Below are 16,577 nucleotides of genomic sequence, written 5' to 3'. Positions count from 1 at the left end.
TCCTTTGTAGTGTCAAGTATGCACCTGGCTTTTCTTGTGTTAAAGTTAGTCGTTGGGGGTCTGGATTGCATGAGAACTTGTCCTCACGCATGGTAATACTTTTGTCAGTTTCTTGGTAACATCATAACTTTGGGAACAGCTGTTTTTCTTCTATGTGGTGAGCAGAATAAAACCCTTTTGCGTGCTTGCCGAGCGATGATTTGTGTTAATGACTAACTTAAAGGTTAGGTTATCTTAATAGTCTTAACCCTCCTGTTGTCCTCAGGTCAAATTTGACCCAATTTCCAAAAGTTTCCATATCAGAAATTTGTGTTTCTATCAACCCAAATGTCCAAAAGAATTAAATGGATGGTTCCATATGACTCTCTTTACACGTAAAAAAAAAAAAAAAGATAATTTCACTACTTTTCTTTGAAACTGGGTGTTTTATTTAATTTTAGGGCATTTTTTTAAATTAAAAGAACATTAAGGAAAGTGACAAAAATTACAGAAAAGCTTAAAAAACGTTGGGGGGGACGTAAAAAAATGCAGAAGAAAAGTGACAAAACATTGTAAAAGGGAAGAAAAAAAACATGGAAAAAAGTAACAAAAACGACAAAAAAAGTGACAAAAGAGGGGGAACAACTAAAAAAAGTACCAATGACGAAAAAAGGGGGAAAAAATATTGGAAGGGGGACAACGACAAAAAAAAGGGGGAAAGCATCGGAAGGGGGGGGGGTCTCATTCAGTTTAAAAAAAGAATTTGGAACAAAAAAAACTAAAAGTTATATAGTGGGCGGGAAGACAACACGAGGGTTAACCAGCAGTGGATCTTCATCTCGCTTGTGTTTGTCTGGTTGTTTGGTTTTTTGCTCATGACTAAATTTTGAATGTAGTACGTATATTATGTATCTGTTTGCAATGCAGGGAAGAATCACTTTGGTTTTTGTTCACCTATCCAACGTGGGCTTTGTCCAGTTTCCAGCATCACGCTTACCTTGCCTCTTTGCCCCAGAGACAGCTGAGCAGACATCACACAATGAAAACTAGCACCAGCTTTTGTGAGTCAACACATCTGTGAGGGAGCTCAAGGACACATTGGAGTGGTTCATTCTTTTTCCACAAGAGGGCAGCAAATATAAAGAAATCTTTCTGAACAAGTTACTTATGTCAGGGACTTGGGGCTTTGGTTGATTTCTTTCAGTTTTCAGAGCTATTGAGTTCCTATGCTACAGTGTATGCAACATGGTTCATACATAAAATCCAATAACTAGCATGGTCTGATACCATAAAAACAGTGTATATTCAACATGTTTACCACTACATGGCTGCATCATTTGAACACAATATTCAGAGTACGATAAACGCAACAGACCTATTCACTTGGTGGCACACTGAGAATTTGTTTTTAAAATGTTGACATCACACGGTTTCTACAGATGAACTACCAACCCTCCACAGAATCAAATTTTTCTAATTGACAATATAAATGATTTAAATATACGGCCAGCAGTGCAGATCATAGCAGGAGGGTTTTATTGCACGTGGACATATCTCAGCTGGAATGAAGAGAACAATGGTCTCTGGTAGAGATAGGAAGTCTCGCAGAGCTTCATTAGGGAATACTTTATCTTTTTCTGACAAAGATATATGTCCCATGCCTCTATAGCGCTCTGCACCACAAAGTCTCTTCCATTTCTGAGAAAGCTCACTCCAACCCACCAGTTTTTTTTTTTCCTTCTAAGAAATGTATATCACGCTCCTGCATATTCGTTAGAATGATAAATGATGTATTGAAGTTATTGATTTCTTTATACCGCAGTGACATATTCCTTTCTACCACGCGTACTGGCAACTCAATAAGAATGGATTACAGTTTTTGATTTAGACTCATACTAACTTTTCTTTTGCTGTCTGGGAGAAGAGTGTAGCTGCCCTCCATCTCTCTCTCTTCCTGTCTCTCTCTCTCTCTCTCTCTCTCTCTCTCTCTCACACACACACACACACACACACACACACACACACACACCAAGCAAAGGTACTAGTGCTTCACATGCAACACTTTCATCCATTATATTACAATCTTACGTAAGAGAGGGATGGGGGGGGGGGGGGCAGACAGTGGAACTGAAAAGAAAATCCTCTCTCTCTCTCGATCTCTCTGAGGGATGGCTGGGTTTGGAGAGAGAATGTCAAACCGAGCCCAGAAAAAGCCTCTAAATGTTTCATGCCGTTTCATCACGGGGAAGAGAGGTTTGCTATGCTGCTGAAGACTCACGTGTTTATCCTCCCACAGTGTGTGTGTGTGTGTGTGTGTGTGTGTGTGTGTGTGTGTGTGGTGTGTGCGTTGCCCAGCCCATGCACTGACAGACATTTTACCAGAGACATGCTCACAAGCACACAGACCCGTGTGCAGGGCCTCTTTGTCGACTTTGCATTGATTTACAGCTGATCCTAAACCATCATCATTCGCTGATTTCCAATGGAAACAGAACCCCTTAACATCAAGCTGAAAGCGATATATTGGTTTACATTGATCGTTTGTGTGTGTGATCTACATGTAATAGAAACACATGCCGAATAAGCTCTCATACATATATTCATGTATGCACTCCCTCACTCCTGGCTCACAGTGATTTAAAGGGCAGTTGTCTAAGCTTTGAAGTTACAGTATGTTTCATGATAAGGACTATTGTGCTGTTGTTGACAGTGTTCCTTGTAGTGTTTGCCCACGTCATTTTCATAAGCCCTAAATCATATCTATTCATGTGTCATTGTCTGGGTCTTCAGTGTATCATTTCTGCCTTGGGTTCATACTCCGTGTGCTGAAACCTGTTGCAGGTAATCCTTTTAGCCCCTTATGCGCTTTAAGGCATGTGGCCACAGGGGTTTTAGAAAAGAAAATGCGTGCTTATATCTCTTAAGTATAAGCTAGGAGGATAAGAAGGCTGTGCATCAGCCAAAGCTGCAAGATGTCTGCACACTGCCTCCACAACTGCTCGCTGACCGAATTCAACAAGACAATGGTGAGAGCCCTTGCTCCCGTTTAGTTGTGCACATTGTCCCACATTAATAAATAAACTTTAAAAAAACAAATCACGCACGCGCACCCACTTTCCCCTGCATAAACACCCACCCAGCACTTACACCTTTCACTTTTTTTTTCTTCTTTTTTTTTTTTTTTTTTTTTTTTAAATGTGGCTTACATTTTATTGACGTTTTCATCATCTAGCCTATACCCCCCTCCGACAATTCCTAATACAAACCTCAATCACGTATGATTGCGTTAAAAGAGTGGGGAGGAGGTGGAGAGAGAGAGAGAGAGAGGAGAGAGAGAGAGAGAGAGAGAGAGAGAGAGAGTGTTCCACTCTTGCTGTCTGCGATGTAACACACAGGCAACATCCATTCGGGGCGCACAGGGAATAACGCTCAGGCTACTTATGCTGTGCTCTACAACTAATTGTCGCTTTTTGGACGACAATCCCTCCCTACATGCTCAAATCACATCCCTGCAGCATCCTTGCAGAGTAGCCTTTGCTGCTCATTCCATTTCTCCAGCTGCATTTCGAGGTGCCGTCGACAGAACCGGAGACTGGGCTCACGTATCGGGGCTCCTGCACAGCCTCCTGGACGGGCAGCGAACGGTCTCATTCATCGATGTGCATGGAGTGAATAAATAGGGGGTGGGGAAGTTCGGATAATTACTCCAGCCACGCACGAGCGTCTCGTGCATGACTTTAGGTTGATGCGAGTTATTAAAAGGCGTGTGGAAGCCAGAGGAGAGGCTGGTGTGCAGATGAGGATTACTAAATCGTGCTCGTCAAACGCGGCGCTGTTCACCTGGAATACCTGAAGCTTTTCAATGACACCCAGCTGCGTCAACTTAACACTGTTGCATGTTCCCACTGCTGGAATGTCGGCCCCTGTGGCCTAGCTCCTAGATTTATGTTTAATATCAGACCGGTGGCCGTAGATTCGAAGCCCTGAGTGTCAGAAAGTCGCGGCGGCTGAATTAGGCTACGTTACCGTCCCCTCAAGAGGATGCTGCCTGAGGCGCAATGATGCCCGGGACTCGGAGGGGTTACTGATCAGGATGACATCTGGTTGAACACACTCGTGGAGGTTAAACACAGAATCAACTCTCGCTTTTGTTTTGAGCCAAGAAGCTGCACCAAGATCCGACTTCTGCCGAACTAGACTCGGTTTTCAGACTCGGTTCGGGGAGATGGCCGCAATCGCGAGCTCCCTGATCCGGCAGAAACGCCAGGCGAGGGAGTCGAACAGCGACCGGGTCTCTACTTCGAAACGTCGCCCCAGCCCCAGCAAAGACCCCCGCTCTATTTGCGAGAGGCATTTCTTGGGGGTCTTCAGCAAGGTCCGATTCTGCAGCGGCAAGAAAAGACCCGTTCGGCGGCGACCAGGTCAGTGCTGTAGATTTTTTCCCCCCACTAATGTGTGTTACGTGTGCGGTTTTCCACAGCCCCCCCCGGAGCATTATACTGCAGTCAAGCGCTCCAATCTGAACCGAAGGAGAAGATAGATTTTCTCCGCGGTGCGAAAAATCCACCTGTTCCATTAGGTCTTCTTGTTGTCTGTCGACCCCCCCCGCACGACACATCAGTCCCCCATATAGCGAACAGCCGGATTGTATAGGAAATCTTTCTGCTGTGACGTTACCCCCTTTATTTATTGTGCTACTGCTCGGATCTGAATTAATTACACTGGAACAAAAGTAATGCTACTGTATCAGTCACAGCTGTTTGTTCCAGCAGCTAGGCTGTATAATATATTTAAGCCTTCAATTTTACATTTTTGCAATTTTCACACCCCCTTCCCTCCAAACACACGTTCACACACACACACACACACACACACACACACACACACAACTTGGATACACTCAAGAAAGCTGCTTTAAATTGCTTAATTCAATATTACTGCCGATCGGAGTAGGGGAGATAAGTTGCACCGCAGTGCACCAAGGCTCTTTTGAGATTAAATGTTTTAATGGTAAATGTTTATTGCAGAGAGGGAGCTTTACTGCAGTGAAGGGAGGTATAGCCTCAGTGATTAAGAGCTACTCCGGCTGTATTGATGGACATAGGCTCCATGCCTATTACCCTCACATGGTCTAGCCTTCCCCTTTTTATACCCACTTGGCTTTTGTCCTGGTGCACAGATCACAAGCCCCCCGTCCCCGAATCCAGATAGTTGTGTTTGTGATGAACGACAGACAAGTCCACTCAGAGTCCTGTAGACCGACTGATGAGGAATGAGGACAGACGGACATCATTTTTTAAGGCAGAAAGGGAGAACAGAGACAAACGCCCAGCTAGACAGACTAAATTTAAAGCCTTACATTGTTCAGCCTAAAATCAGACAGACAAACAATCTCAGCGCAATAACTGACACAAAATGTCTGAATAGAAACATAAGCAAGCAGACAGACGGACAACAAGCCAGTCAGGGCTCCAGACACTGTTGGTCAGGTAGGTTACTGACAGATACATCCCAACATATGCTGCATTTTTTTCCAATTGATCATCCTCATCTTTCCACTGATGCCTTGCCATATATTTGCATATAAACAGCCGATACACTGGAGAATTTATGAATTCTGCCTGTTTAAAGACTGTTGTTTTTCCTTCTATTCCCCCCCTTCGTAAGATGCACCCTCGAAACCTCCACAGGTGTCCCATAAGGGCTGCAGGCTAGGTCAGTAGCTCAGCCTCCATCTGTGTGTGCTGTGTTTCTTCTCGTCTCCACCCCATCTCGCGCCCATGTCGCCTCCCCCTCGGCCAGTGAAGGAAGGGAGGTGGGGAAGGGGTGGGTTGGGGAGGGACAAAGAGGGAGGGGCGGGGGGCTTCAACACCTGTCTGACAGCCGACGAACCTCTCCCTTGCTGATCTCTTCTTTTTTTCTGTCATCTCTCCTTCTGTGTGGCTTTCTTGGGTTCTTTAAGCTTAATTTATTACCCGTTGTTTTTCCTTGTAGCGAAAGCTCTCCTTAGTCGCTCCTCTGTCTCTTTTCTATCTTTGTCTCTGGCTCTCCTCATTTTGTTTCTGCCTCATTCTCCTTGTCAGTCTATGTCGGATCAGTCTTTAACCTCGCTACTTGTTCTGTGTCTGTACTGCTGTGTAAGTGTAGTAGAGGTCCTTACCATAGTGTATTTTGGTGTATATCGATATGTATGTTTCCCTCTGTCGAACACTGTATGAGAACAGGTGATCCGCACCATTTCATGGTCATAATGCCATTTGTCGACATACCTAAATGTTTTTGTCCTTCTGTATTGGTATGAAGTAAATTTATTGATGTTTTAATGCCCCCCCACACACACAGAGAATGATTTGCTCTATGTTGCCTCTAAAAAGACATTTTTCATGCACAAACATGTAAACTCTGGAGTTTGGCTTGAAGCCTGATTATACCCGCACACAGCTAAATGCTGAGCTGTCAACGATTGCTTGGGCCCACGCTGAGGCCTTAATTTACGGAAGTGTAGTTATCACGTGATTTACTGTACACACACACACAATAATGAAGGGCCTGTCCCAGGTATTGATGGCCCCATCCCAGGGGTAGGTGAGTTGGGGACTGATGGTCAGGATGATGTACAGTTGAGGTGAACCCACTCTAGTTGGGGCTTTCGTCCACACACACACACACACACACACACACACACACACACACACACACACACACACACACACACCACACACACACACATGTTTTCTGTGAAATATAAAGAGGTCATATAAACCACTAATTATTGCAGTAAAAAGCTTTCATGTAAAAAGTTAACATCTGCTGGTACTGTTAAAGACAGATGTGGATTTTTTCTCTCTCCAGATACCAAGTTTGAATGTGTGTTGTTCTGCTAACTCATTATGTACCCGACTGGAACACACTGAATTGCATGACCTCCAGGTCTTGTTATGAGGTTGAGAGGACAGTCACACTCACTCATATTCCCGTTTTGTAATCACATACATCATTTATCAGAACATGTTGTGAGCACTGCAAAGCAAGCATTTTCAGTTGCTGAATGTGTATTTAGCCACACATGTGAAACTGAGCAATTCACTTGTAACAAAATGTCTAATTTGTTTCTTTTGTCGGGTTGAGAATAGACAAAGAATAACATCCCGCATTTGAGTTAGTGTGATGTCAGATTTTAATGGAGCTTGTCTCAAAACCTCTGCCATTGCAAAAAAAAACACATTACGGTTCAGCTGTACTTTTTCATTATTTCACAGTAAACTTTAAGAAAAATATGAACACATTAGTTACAAATACATACTTTCTATCTCTATCTGGAGAACAAACTTTACCTCTCTAGCGTTTCTATGGCAAAAGCCACAACCCAAGCCTTGTTTATGCTAATGGAGTCATCTGACTCTGACAACTGCTTTTGCACAAAATTAAAAGAGCTGACAGACTGCTGAGTCCTCGCATGCATCTTTCCTCAGACCTGTTTTTTTTCCTGGCATTGTTTGAGGCCGACAGTCTCTCTTCCATGAGCTAATTCTCACCTGCTCCCCTGAAGTGTGAGCGTCGAGCAGCACCCTGGCCAGTTCCCAGATGTCATAGCCTCAAAGTTAGAGGTGGTTTCAGGGTTATTGCACTGGTGGAAAAGAAACTCTTAGAAACATTAGGTCAGTTTCCTTTTGGTTAAGAAAACCCGCCTGAATCATTTTTGGTGAACCTATTGCCGGCAAAACTCAGTGGCATCAACCCAAAAGTGCACAGTTGCTTCATACCAAATAAAGAAACCATCGGCATGTCAGTGTACATTACAAAAGAGACTATAAAAGGGTTTTCAAATTATGCAAAATCAGTATTTTTCTGTACTAGATACAGTGATGTTAAAAGAAAATAAGAGCATTCTCATTGATTTTCTGTCATGGCGCTGCCATTGTTAAGGCCTTTCCATCAAATAGCCATGTTGGGGATTATGTGCTACAACAGATAACTCATTACAAACTGTCCATCATAGTTGTGTTGATATTCAACCGCTGTTAGAGCTAAATTAAGGGCTGAAGTGTTTCTAGGGCTGTAAGTTTAATTTCTTTTAGTTTTTTTTAGCACGCAATCCGGAGGCTTGATTGTGCCAGATGAACAATATGATTTTTTAAAAAGGTTAACTATAAATTGACTATTTGATATATTTAAATAGATTCACTTCATGAAGTAATTAAATTCATTTTGGATTTGAAGTATGTAAATCAATTCATTCTAAAAGGCTTTAATCTGACAAAAAAAACAGTAAATGTTTTTAAATGCTTTAAGCAATTGAAGGGCTGAGGGTCTGTAATTGTTCTGCTGGTACTCTCCAACCTCCACTGCCAACTTGTCTTTAATTAATTAAACACTGTACATTTTATGTCTGTGAAACGGGTTTGTGAAACATTTTAAACTGCTTGATATGAAGAGCTGCGAGTGTCACAATTATAAGAATGCTGTTCTGACATATTCTTGGTGGGGATGGGGCTGCTGCTTGTCCGATGGTTTTTGTGTACGCGTGTGTATATGTATATGTGTGTGTGTGTGTGTGTGTGTGTGTGTATGTGTGTGTGTGTGCGTGTTTCAGAGCCGCAGCTGAAAGGCATCGTGACACGGCTGTTCAGCCAGCAGGGCTTCTACCTCCAGATGCAGCCGGATGGAACCATCGACGGCAGCAAGGATGAGAACAGCGACAACAGTGAGTGGAGCGTAATGGAAACTATAGCTTCCAGCATAAAACAATAGACGGCAATGAGTCACTTTTATAAGCACAGCTTATAAAACATGGTTATATATTATATAACCACATTTTATAAGCTGTGCTTTTATCATTTTGAATTCTTGCATAAACAATGCTAGCCTAAAGCACTTCAAAATTTGTTTTGAAAAAAAAAAAACTTTTTAAACTTTTAAAAAGGAAAATATTCACCAAATAAGGCAAACGCACTCTTTTCTGCATCTAGTTATGTAATAGTACATGCATGAGATATAACTGTAGACATAAAATCTATCAAAAACTACACAAAAGGGTTTATGAATTATTATCAAGTTATCAAGTTATCGAGAATATTCAACTACAAACCATTTTCTACTGGTACACTGCATGATTGTTAAATGCCACATTTTTTAATGATTCGGCTCTGAAGCGTGTGCGATTATCACAGCAGAAATTCCTTCCTGGAAAAACCCATTGCTCGAAACAATTGTATCCCCACAGCTTCACTTCTAGTCACAAAAATCCATCCCTAAGCCACTTCTTTGCAATATTTCACCAGCAATTGACTTTCCTTAGTGGACTACCAGTGAATAAATAGTCTCTAGGGAATAGGCCCCTGAAGCTATCACGCCCCCTTCCACTCTCACAGGAACAGCCAAAAGGAAAACCAGCAGATTCTTTAGAGAGTCTTCTTTATAAAACATATAGGCTTTTGTAACTGTTTCCTATGGGAAGCAAAGGATCAAGAAGGAGATATGTGTCAATTGTCAAAGCGATAATGACGCCACTCCCAATCTGAAGTGAATTGGAGTGAATCCAGAAAGGAAAGCAATAATCACCATTATTCTCTCAAACATCCTGCCAATCTTAAAAAGGAAGCCAGAGCCAAAGCTGTTCAACGGTAGCAGTTATGCGGCAAAAAGAACGGTCTCTGCCCGTCACTCTTCGTTTTAGAGGAGATAAATCTACAGTATGTTTGGTGTGGAGAAAGGTTCTTCGAAACAAAAAAGGATTACTGCGCACAAAAAAAACAAAAATGCTGTGATGCATTTCCTCTGTGCACCTTTAACATCATTGCTCGCTTTTTTTAGAGCCTCCATTGTGTTGTAAAGGTTTTGGCTGAGAAGGTGTGGTTGTATGTGAGGGTTTCCCCACCTTTAGGTAATCTTCTTGTTAAGCAGTGCTGCTGGCCCAGGGATGGAGGAATGCAGTGAATTATTCAGCCAGAGGAAACTAAAAATACCACCTTCTCCGTTTGTACCCAATAAATAATTCTCTATATGGGATGCCTCAGGCTCAGAGACGGTCTGAAGGAAGACACAAAAAGAGAGCAGGAGCTGCAGCGAGAGGAATGTGACACGTTTTGAGTAAACAAGACGGAGACAGAATTAAGAAAAAAGTGACTAAGAGATAGAAATGAATGAAGAAGGCTTGCTATTCAGGTCTTGTGCTGAACTATTGATTGCCCGGCTGGATTATCAGAATAATAGATTACCCCCACCCTTGAACCAACACCCCCCTCTGACCTGCAGCATCTTCAGCAGCGGCAGATGGAATACAGTAATTTATTTTCTGGGGGAGGTTGAGTGAAAGCGATGTGATTGAGGAGCATGACGGCGTCTGCATACTAGGTGCGACCTGAGCCCCAAGTGCGTTTCAATTCCATTTTTTTTTTTATTATTTGCTATATTTCTGTGGTGAGAGGAGGGCACAACTGAATAGCAAGTAGACTTAGCTGGAGAAATGCGTAAAAAACAAATGGAATTCTGCTTTAATAAAATCATGATCAAGACTTGTTGGACCCAAAATATTCAATAAATTGTGACAACTAATAGAATAGATTACTGCAGTATGTAAAACTGCTTCAGTGGTAAGCGTGACAGGCAAGCAGAGCTACAGTTAACTTACTGCAAGGGCTGTGGAACACCATTCAATTAATTAACGCCCAAATTTGAGCAGTTTTTAATTTAATTGTCATCAGTTGATTGCCTGCAGTAATTACCTGCGCACACTGCAGCTCAAGAAATATGTTGCTAGGTATGAGACACCTGCCATATCTGCCTCTGATGCTCCTGGTAGATGGATGGGATGAACCAAGAATCTTTCCATCAGTGAACCCCCGTCTCTAATTTCGAGCACTTTATGAACTTTGGCATGAAGGGGTGTCACCAAAATATAAAAGACACTAATAAAGACAAGTATATTAGAGCGCAGACTGACACACCTGTACTGTATGAACAAGCTCTCCCATCTTTGGATTTGCACTTCTCTCTGGATTTGGAGACATGCCCTTGGCACATGACGTTTGGCTGAGTGTTTTCTCTAAAGCTTTCCAGCAGGGCTTATTTCCTTCTGCGCCAGTATTACTCACATCAAATGCACTTCCGTTAGTCTACCTGCAGGATTTGCTTGTAGTTGGTTACTGCTCCACTGGAAGACTTGCCATTTCAAGTATTTAACTTTATTGGGTAGATTGAAGCCATTTTGTCTGGCCCTTCGAGGATAGAAGATCCCTGGAAAGCGCTTAACACTTTCCCTACACTATTCCAGCTGCTCTCTTTTCTCAACGAGAGGTGGAAATCAAGTTATTAAGGAAGAGGAATGGCCTTCAGTATGGTCGTCAGGTACTCAAACTGTATTTTTGGATGGAATTATGGAATCCATCAACCACTGGAGCTGCGAATAGAAAAGCCGGACATTTAGAAGGTAGCTAAATGACAGCTCCTGTCAGTTGTGTAATCCTTTGGCAGGCAAACGAAACCGATGGCGGCACATTATAATTATAGCAAAATAGTGAACTAGCGTACTATATTTGATGCCTCTTTTACTCGCACTTTTCAAGCCAAGCTATTACAGTAAGTCTTTTGAGGGCCCTATTGCAAGTACTGTACGACTGCTGAGTAGGTTTTGATAGATGCTCTGGGGTGGAAGACTCCTGGGTTTTGGTGATACGTGACAGAAATGTGGACGGTGGCTCTGAGAGACATCGCCAGTCATCGGAGCGACAAAGGCAGCAGCCATGAAAGGCAAATGGATTCAAGAGTGAGGGAACAGACGGAGGGGAAGGTGACTGTTATGACAGAAAAGAGATTGAGAAGGCTGAGAAAACAAAATTTAAGGTGCTAATGGACTCACATTCTGCCAGAGTACCCCGAGCATCCAGCCCCTCAAGGGCATGCATAGCTGCAGGGATGGCCAGTGTGTATCACTACAGGGGCCTCAGGGCAGAGTTAAAACCATTGGCAGGCACGTCAATATTTATCGAGTGAAACTGAATCTGCTCGGAGGACGGACCCTTGTTGGCACGTCTCCTCTCGCCCCTGCCAGCTTTATCTGATAGTCCCCATCGCCACCCGCAGAACAATCATCCCAACAATACAGTGTCCTCACACCTCCATCACACCAACGCCTATGAAAGTCACAGGCTCAGATTCAATTAAAAACGTACCTTCATAGATAACAGTCAAATAAAACTAGACTTTACAGATCATTAAAGTCTCTTCGATGATCATTATATAACTATAATGTTGCGTCATCTGCATGGTATTATTCTACATTAAAGGCCCTGAAAATAAAAAAATCAGTTTTGGATATTTCACACAAGAGATTTGTATCTGCACTTTTATCAGTGCTTGTGTCACTGCTTTAAAGTGGGGGGGCTCAGTTGGAAAAAGCTGATGTTACAAACTACCGAGCACCAATCAGCATTCAATGGCCTAATAATTGATTAAACCACATATACAAAAACAATTTTTTAAATAAGTGTTTTTGTCTAAACTTTAACTTTCAACTTTTCACTAATGCCAACTATTTCTGGTTGACCAGCAGTTACATACAAGACAGTACTTTCATTAAGCAGAACTATGTGCTACCTCCGTGTGCAATTTTACGCGAATGATCCAATAGGCTATGTTGTCTAAATAAACTAGTAGTTTACCTATATTTTGGAGTAGCTTGCTGCTAGTTCGACTACATTCATATTTGCATAGTGATTAAAGTAGTCAATTACTATTTTAGCCAGTTATGTTAACTAGTGCAACTACAATTTTGGGCCACAAAAGAAAAGGAATGATTTTGTTTCAAATTAAAAAAATATTTAAATCATTTTGATACCAGAAACCTTTCAATTTCTGCTTTAATGTTAATGCTTTCCTGTCATAATGAGGTGTCCCCATTGTCCACGTGCTGCCCTGTTCACTTGACTGCTGACAGGTAGACAAACAGAGACAGAAGCTGTCGTGTCTAAAAGAGTAAAGTAAAGACTCAATTGTCCTATTCTGTCCGTTGTCTCTTTCTTTGTATCTGCCTGTCTCTCTCCCCTCCTCCGTCTTTCTGTTCTGCAGCCCTGTTTAATCTTATTCCTGTGGGTCTAAGAGTGGTGGCCATCCAGGGAGTGAAGAGTGGCTTCTACATTGCCATGAATGGCGAGGGCATGCTCTACAGCTCGGTAAGATCCAGCCCCTTGCACCAGACTTCTGTTCAAAGCTTGATCCTGACAAAACACCCCGGTTGGAAGGTTTTCAGCTTTACCTTATTGAAACAGAGCAGCTCATATCAGTACCGGCAGCAACAACTTGGTAGACTGCAGACGTCACTGCACCCGCAAAAGTAAATGACAGCAAAACGCAGTAAAGACTGAGCTGCAGTGGAAACTCTAAGCTGCAACACCTGTTTTTTGGATTAAAGGCATTCATTTTGAAAGATTCTGGTGATTCTGTTAATATCCGAAATCTCCCAAATATCTAAAAATTGCACTGTGCAGTGCTCTGTTTCATTTAATTTTTTCAGGTATTTTTTGATATTAGCCAAAAATACTGCATCATTATAAAAGTCCTTGAAAGGTCCACTTGATGAGAAAAAAACAGTTCTCACCACATTAGCAGTAAAACTCCTTTGGGTTGTGTAAAAAAAAAAAAAAAAAAACTAATTTCAGTACTCAGTGGGGGAGTAAATATTGTGAAGATGGATAGTTTATTTGCAGTGTAGGATATGAGAAGCATATAGGCAAGTGTGGGTAGCGGATGCCCAGGCGGGGGTGGACCCAGTCACGGATGTCAGCTGGAGAAAACTGAAAAGCTGAAGTTGTAGCTGTTGAATTAAGGATGAAGACATGATTCTGGAGCATGTTTGTGGGAAATGGGGGAGGCAGAGGTAGGTATGGAGACACGAAAGATATCCCTAGTTGGCATGGTTATGCAACCGCCAGTCTCATGGTTCCCAATCCAGCAGAACAGAAGAAAGAAGAGGATGGGGGTGGGCTGCATTACCCACACAGCCTCTGCTGAGGTTTGACATTGTGGTGGCTGTCTGATCGCCAGACAGCTATGATGATGAAGAACTGGAATTCACAAACTGCCCATCAAACGTTTTCCTTTTTCAAAACACTCATAAAATCCGTGAAGGACACAGTGAAGCCAGTGTCTGCTATATCGCAACTTATATTTATTGAAAAGAGAGCTGATTTACTGCAAGAAAGATCCAGGAGAACATTTTGAAATAGACCAGATAAATGGTGTACACATGCTGCATTTAAAAGGACAAGTCTAGTAAATTCAGAGCCATTATTTTAGCCAAGCGGGCATTCTCGCTCAGTACAACTTGAGCACAAATAAGCACTCACAAGTTCAGAGAAGGACATACAATAAATGCGCAGGCTGTTATGACTCACCCAGGAAGACAGATTCATTCATAACTAAAGGCTCATGAACAAGTTCACAAATCACAGCCCTACTATGAGGCTTATAATATCCCTCCACCCACCTATTTACATCTAATTAAAGTTAATTTCTGCCCAGACAGCCATCCCCCCCACTCCAAAGAGACACAAACACATATACCCTTGATGAAATCATCATTTACATCAGATTAAAAGATTATTATTAATTACAAGTCATTCAGGACCTTGGTGTCAAACTGCACTAGCAGTGACTGTGTATCATTGTAATCACAATTTTGTACAGAGGAACTTATTTTTGACCTATCACAGGGATAAGGGGATGTTTGTCAGAAGGCAAAACATGTTTTGCGGTAACAGTAGAAAAGGCATTTTAATGTAAGTCATGCGGTGATTGAACTCTCTTGCCATATGGAGGCAGTTCAGTTTCTCAGATGTGAAGCATGGGAAATTAGAATGCACGAATGCTGGCGGTGGGCTGGATCACAGGTAGGCTTAAAAGCCTTGAAGAGCCACAGAGTGCTCATAAAGAGGCTTAATTAACATGCAAAGCTCAAATAGCTTGTTTCTCTCTAACTCCCATTTAGCAATACAGATTATGTTTAAGAGGCACATTTCTGTTCTTTAGTCACACTTTCATAAGAGCTATTGTGGTGCAATCACAGCTACATAAGTCCTTCACTTTCATCTTCTCATACTAACTTACATATACCTTTACTATTGTTTGCCGGAGCCTTTACCCCCCCCGCCCCCATCTCCCTCACTTATTAGCTCTTCAAGGTCTCCATTAAACTCTTTTGCCTCTCCAAGCTAAACTTTTACACTGCTTGTTTGTCGTTGTCTTGTTTTGTCTTCCTAACATCTGAGAGCGAGATACATGGCTCTCTCTCCCTCTGCCCCCCCCCCCCCCCAGGAGATCATTACTGAGGGATATCTTCCTACCCGTCTAACACTCCCTCTTTTTTCTTCTTCTCTCCCTGCTGCTTTGCACTGTCTTGTTAGTGAGCGAATGTGACAAGCTTTGTCTTCTGTGTGAGATGACTGAGAGGCGGTTGTGTTGCAACTTTGAGAAGCCTTAGTCTTTCATCTAGGTTTTTAGGCATCTAGCCAGTCCGTTTGCCGTCACTGTTGATCATTTAAGTTACGTACATGCTGGTGACTGGTTGGCTTTTCTTGCCTGGAGTGCAGAGCTCACGGTTGAGGCAGTTGCTGATTGGAAGATGATTCAGCCATGGGTGAGCAGGGTGATAATGCTTGTGTGGAGTGTTTTGCGATGAAGTGCGTGGGGGCTGAGCATCTACAATAAAGAGCTCTCTTCCATTATTTATAACACTTCTCAATATGACCTAGTTTACTGCATAGCAGTAACCACTGTTCTCTATCTGTGCTATCCATCTAAGACGAATATCTGTCGATAGCGGCACAATGCACTCACACAGTCCGCACGCAAGCACGCACGCATGCAGCTTGATCTTTTTCTGTCTTGAAGAAAAATGGTTTGGATTTCAAAGCATTCAATTTAAAGTCTGTTTATTTGGAGCGCATTAGGGCTGCAACTAATGATTAGTTTAATTATCAATTCATCTTTAATTAATTTTTTTCAGTTTGATACGTTAATAATGGCCATTTCCAAAGCCTTAACAGACATCTTCAGATTGTATTTGGACACTGGTAATAACTGTTTGGCATTTTTGGTTATTTTCTTGACAAAAGACCTCAACAACTAATTATCAAAATTTGGGGGGTTAATGTTCTGTAAATCTACTGTACATGCACATTGTAAAGTTGCATGCATGTGTTGATGGTGCTAAGTAATGACAAGTAAATAACAGTGCCCTCTGGAGGTAAAGCAAGAGAAAAAGGAAAGTAAAGAGGACCAGGATGTCAGACAATTGGAGCATTAGTTTGTTTGTAATTTGATTTGAGCCATTAACCATTACTGTTCTTTTCCGAAGGATGTTAAAGGGACGGCAGGACAGAACATTGTTTGAAAGTGATTGACTTTCAGAGTGAGCAAAGAGAAAAAGAGCAACAGTGAGGAGAGGGACAGAAACATTGAGAACGAGTTTTCAGTTAAAGTCTAGACAATGCCTGACCTGAATCTCTCCCAGAATAATAATGAGCTCCCTGGGACTTCCATGGCAGAACTGGGATTCTCACTGAGGCCAAATCTCTCAAATACACAAGTGCCTCAGGCCCATA

General features: G+C 42.2%; 1 protein-coding gene across 4 annotated transcripts in view; it reads left to right on the top strand.

Moving 5' to 3' along the window:
- Positions 1 to 16,577, top strand: part of fgf12a (fibroblast growth factor 12a) — a 41,058-nt gene that overhangs the window by 10,971 nt on the left and 13,510 nt on the right. For 2 of the 4 annotated variants that reach the window (XM_032531812.1, XM_032531811.1), the window contains exons 2-3: positions 8,573 to 8,683; positions 13,045 to 13,148. In XM_032531812.1, the coding sequence (XP_032387703.1) occupies positions 8,573 to 8,683; positions 13,045 to 13,148 (215 nt within the window). Of the gene's footprint in view, positions 1 to 3,241; positions 4,401 to 5,646; positions 5,695 to 8,572; positions 8,684 to 13,044; positions 13,149 to 16,577 lie in introns of those variants that run through there. The other 2 variants (XM_032531809.1, XM_032531810.1) reach the window with 2 other exon arrangements.

Source organism: Etheostoma spectabile, chromosome 12 (genome assembly GCF_008692095.1).
Source record: "Etheostoma spectabile isolate EspeVRDwgs_2016 chromosome 12, UIUC_Espe_1.0, whole genome shotgun sequence".
Lineage (NCBI taxonomy): Eukaryota > Metazoa > Chordata > Actinopteri > Perciformes > Percidae > Etheostoma > Etheostoma spectabile.
The sequence above is the reverse complement of the archived record's forward strand: the minus strand, read 5'-3'. Positions and strand labels throughout refer to the sequence as shown.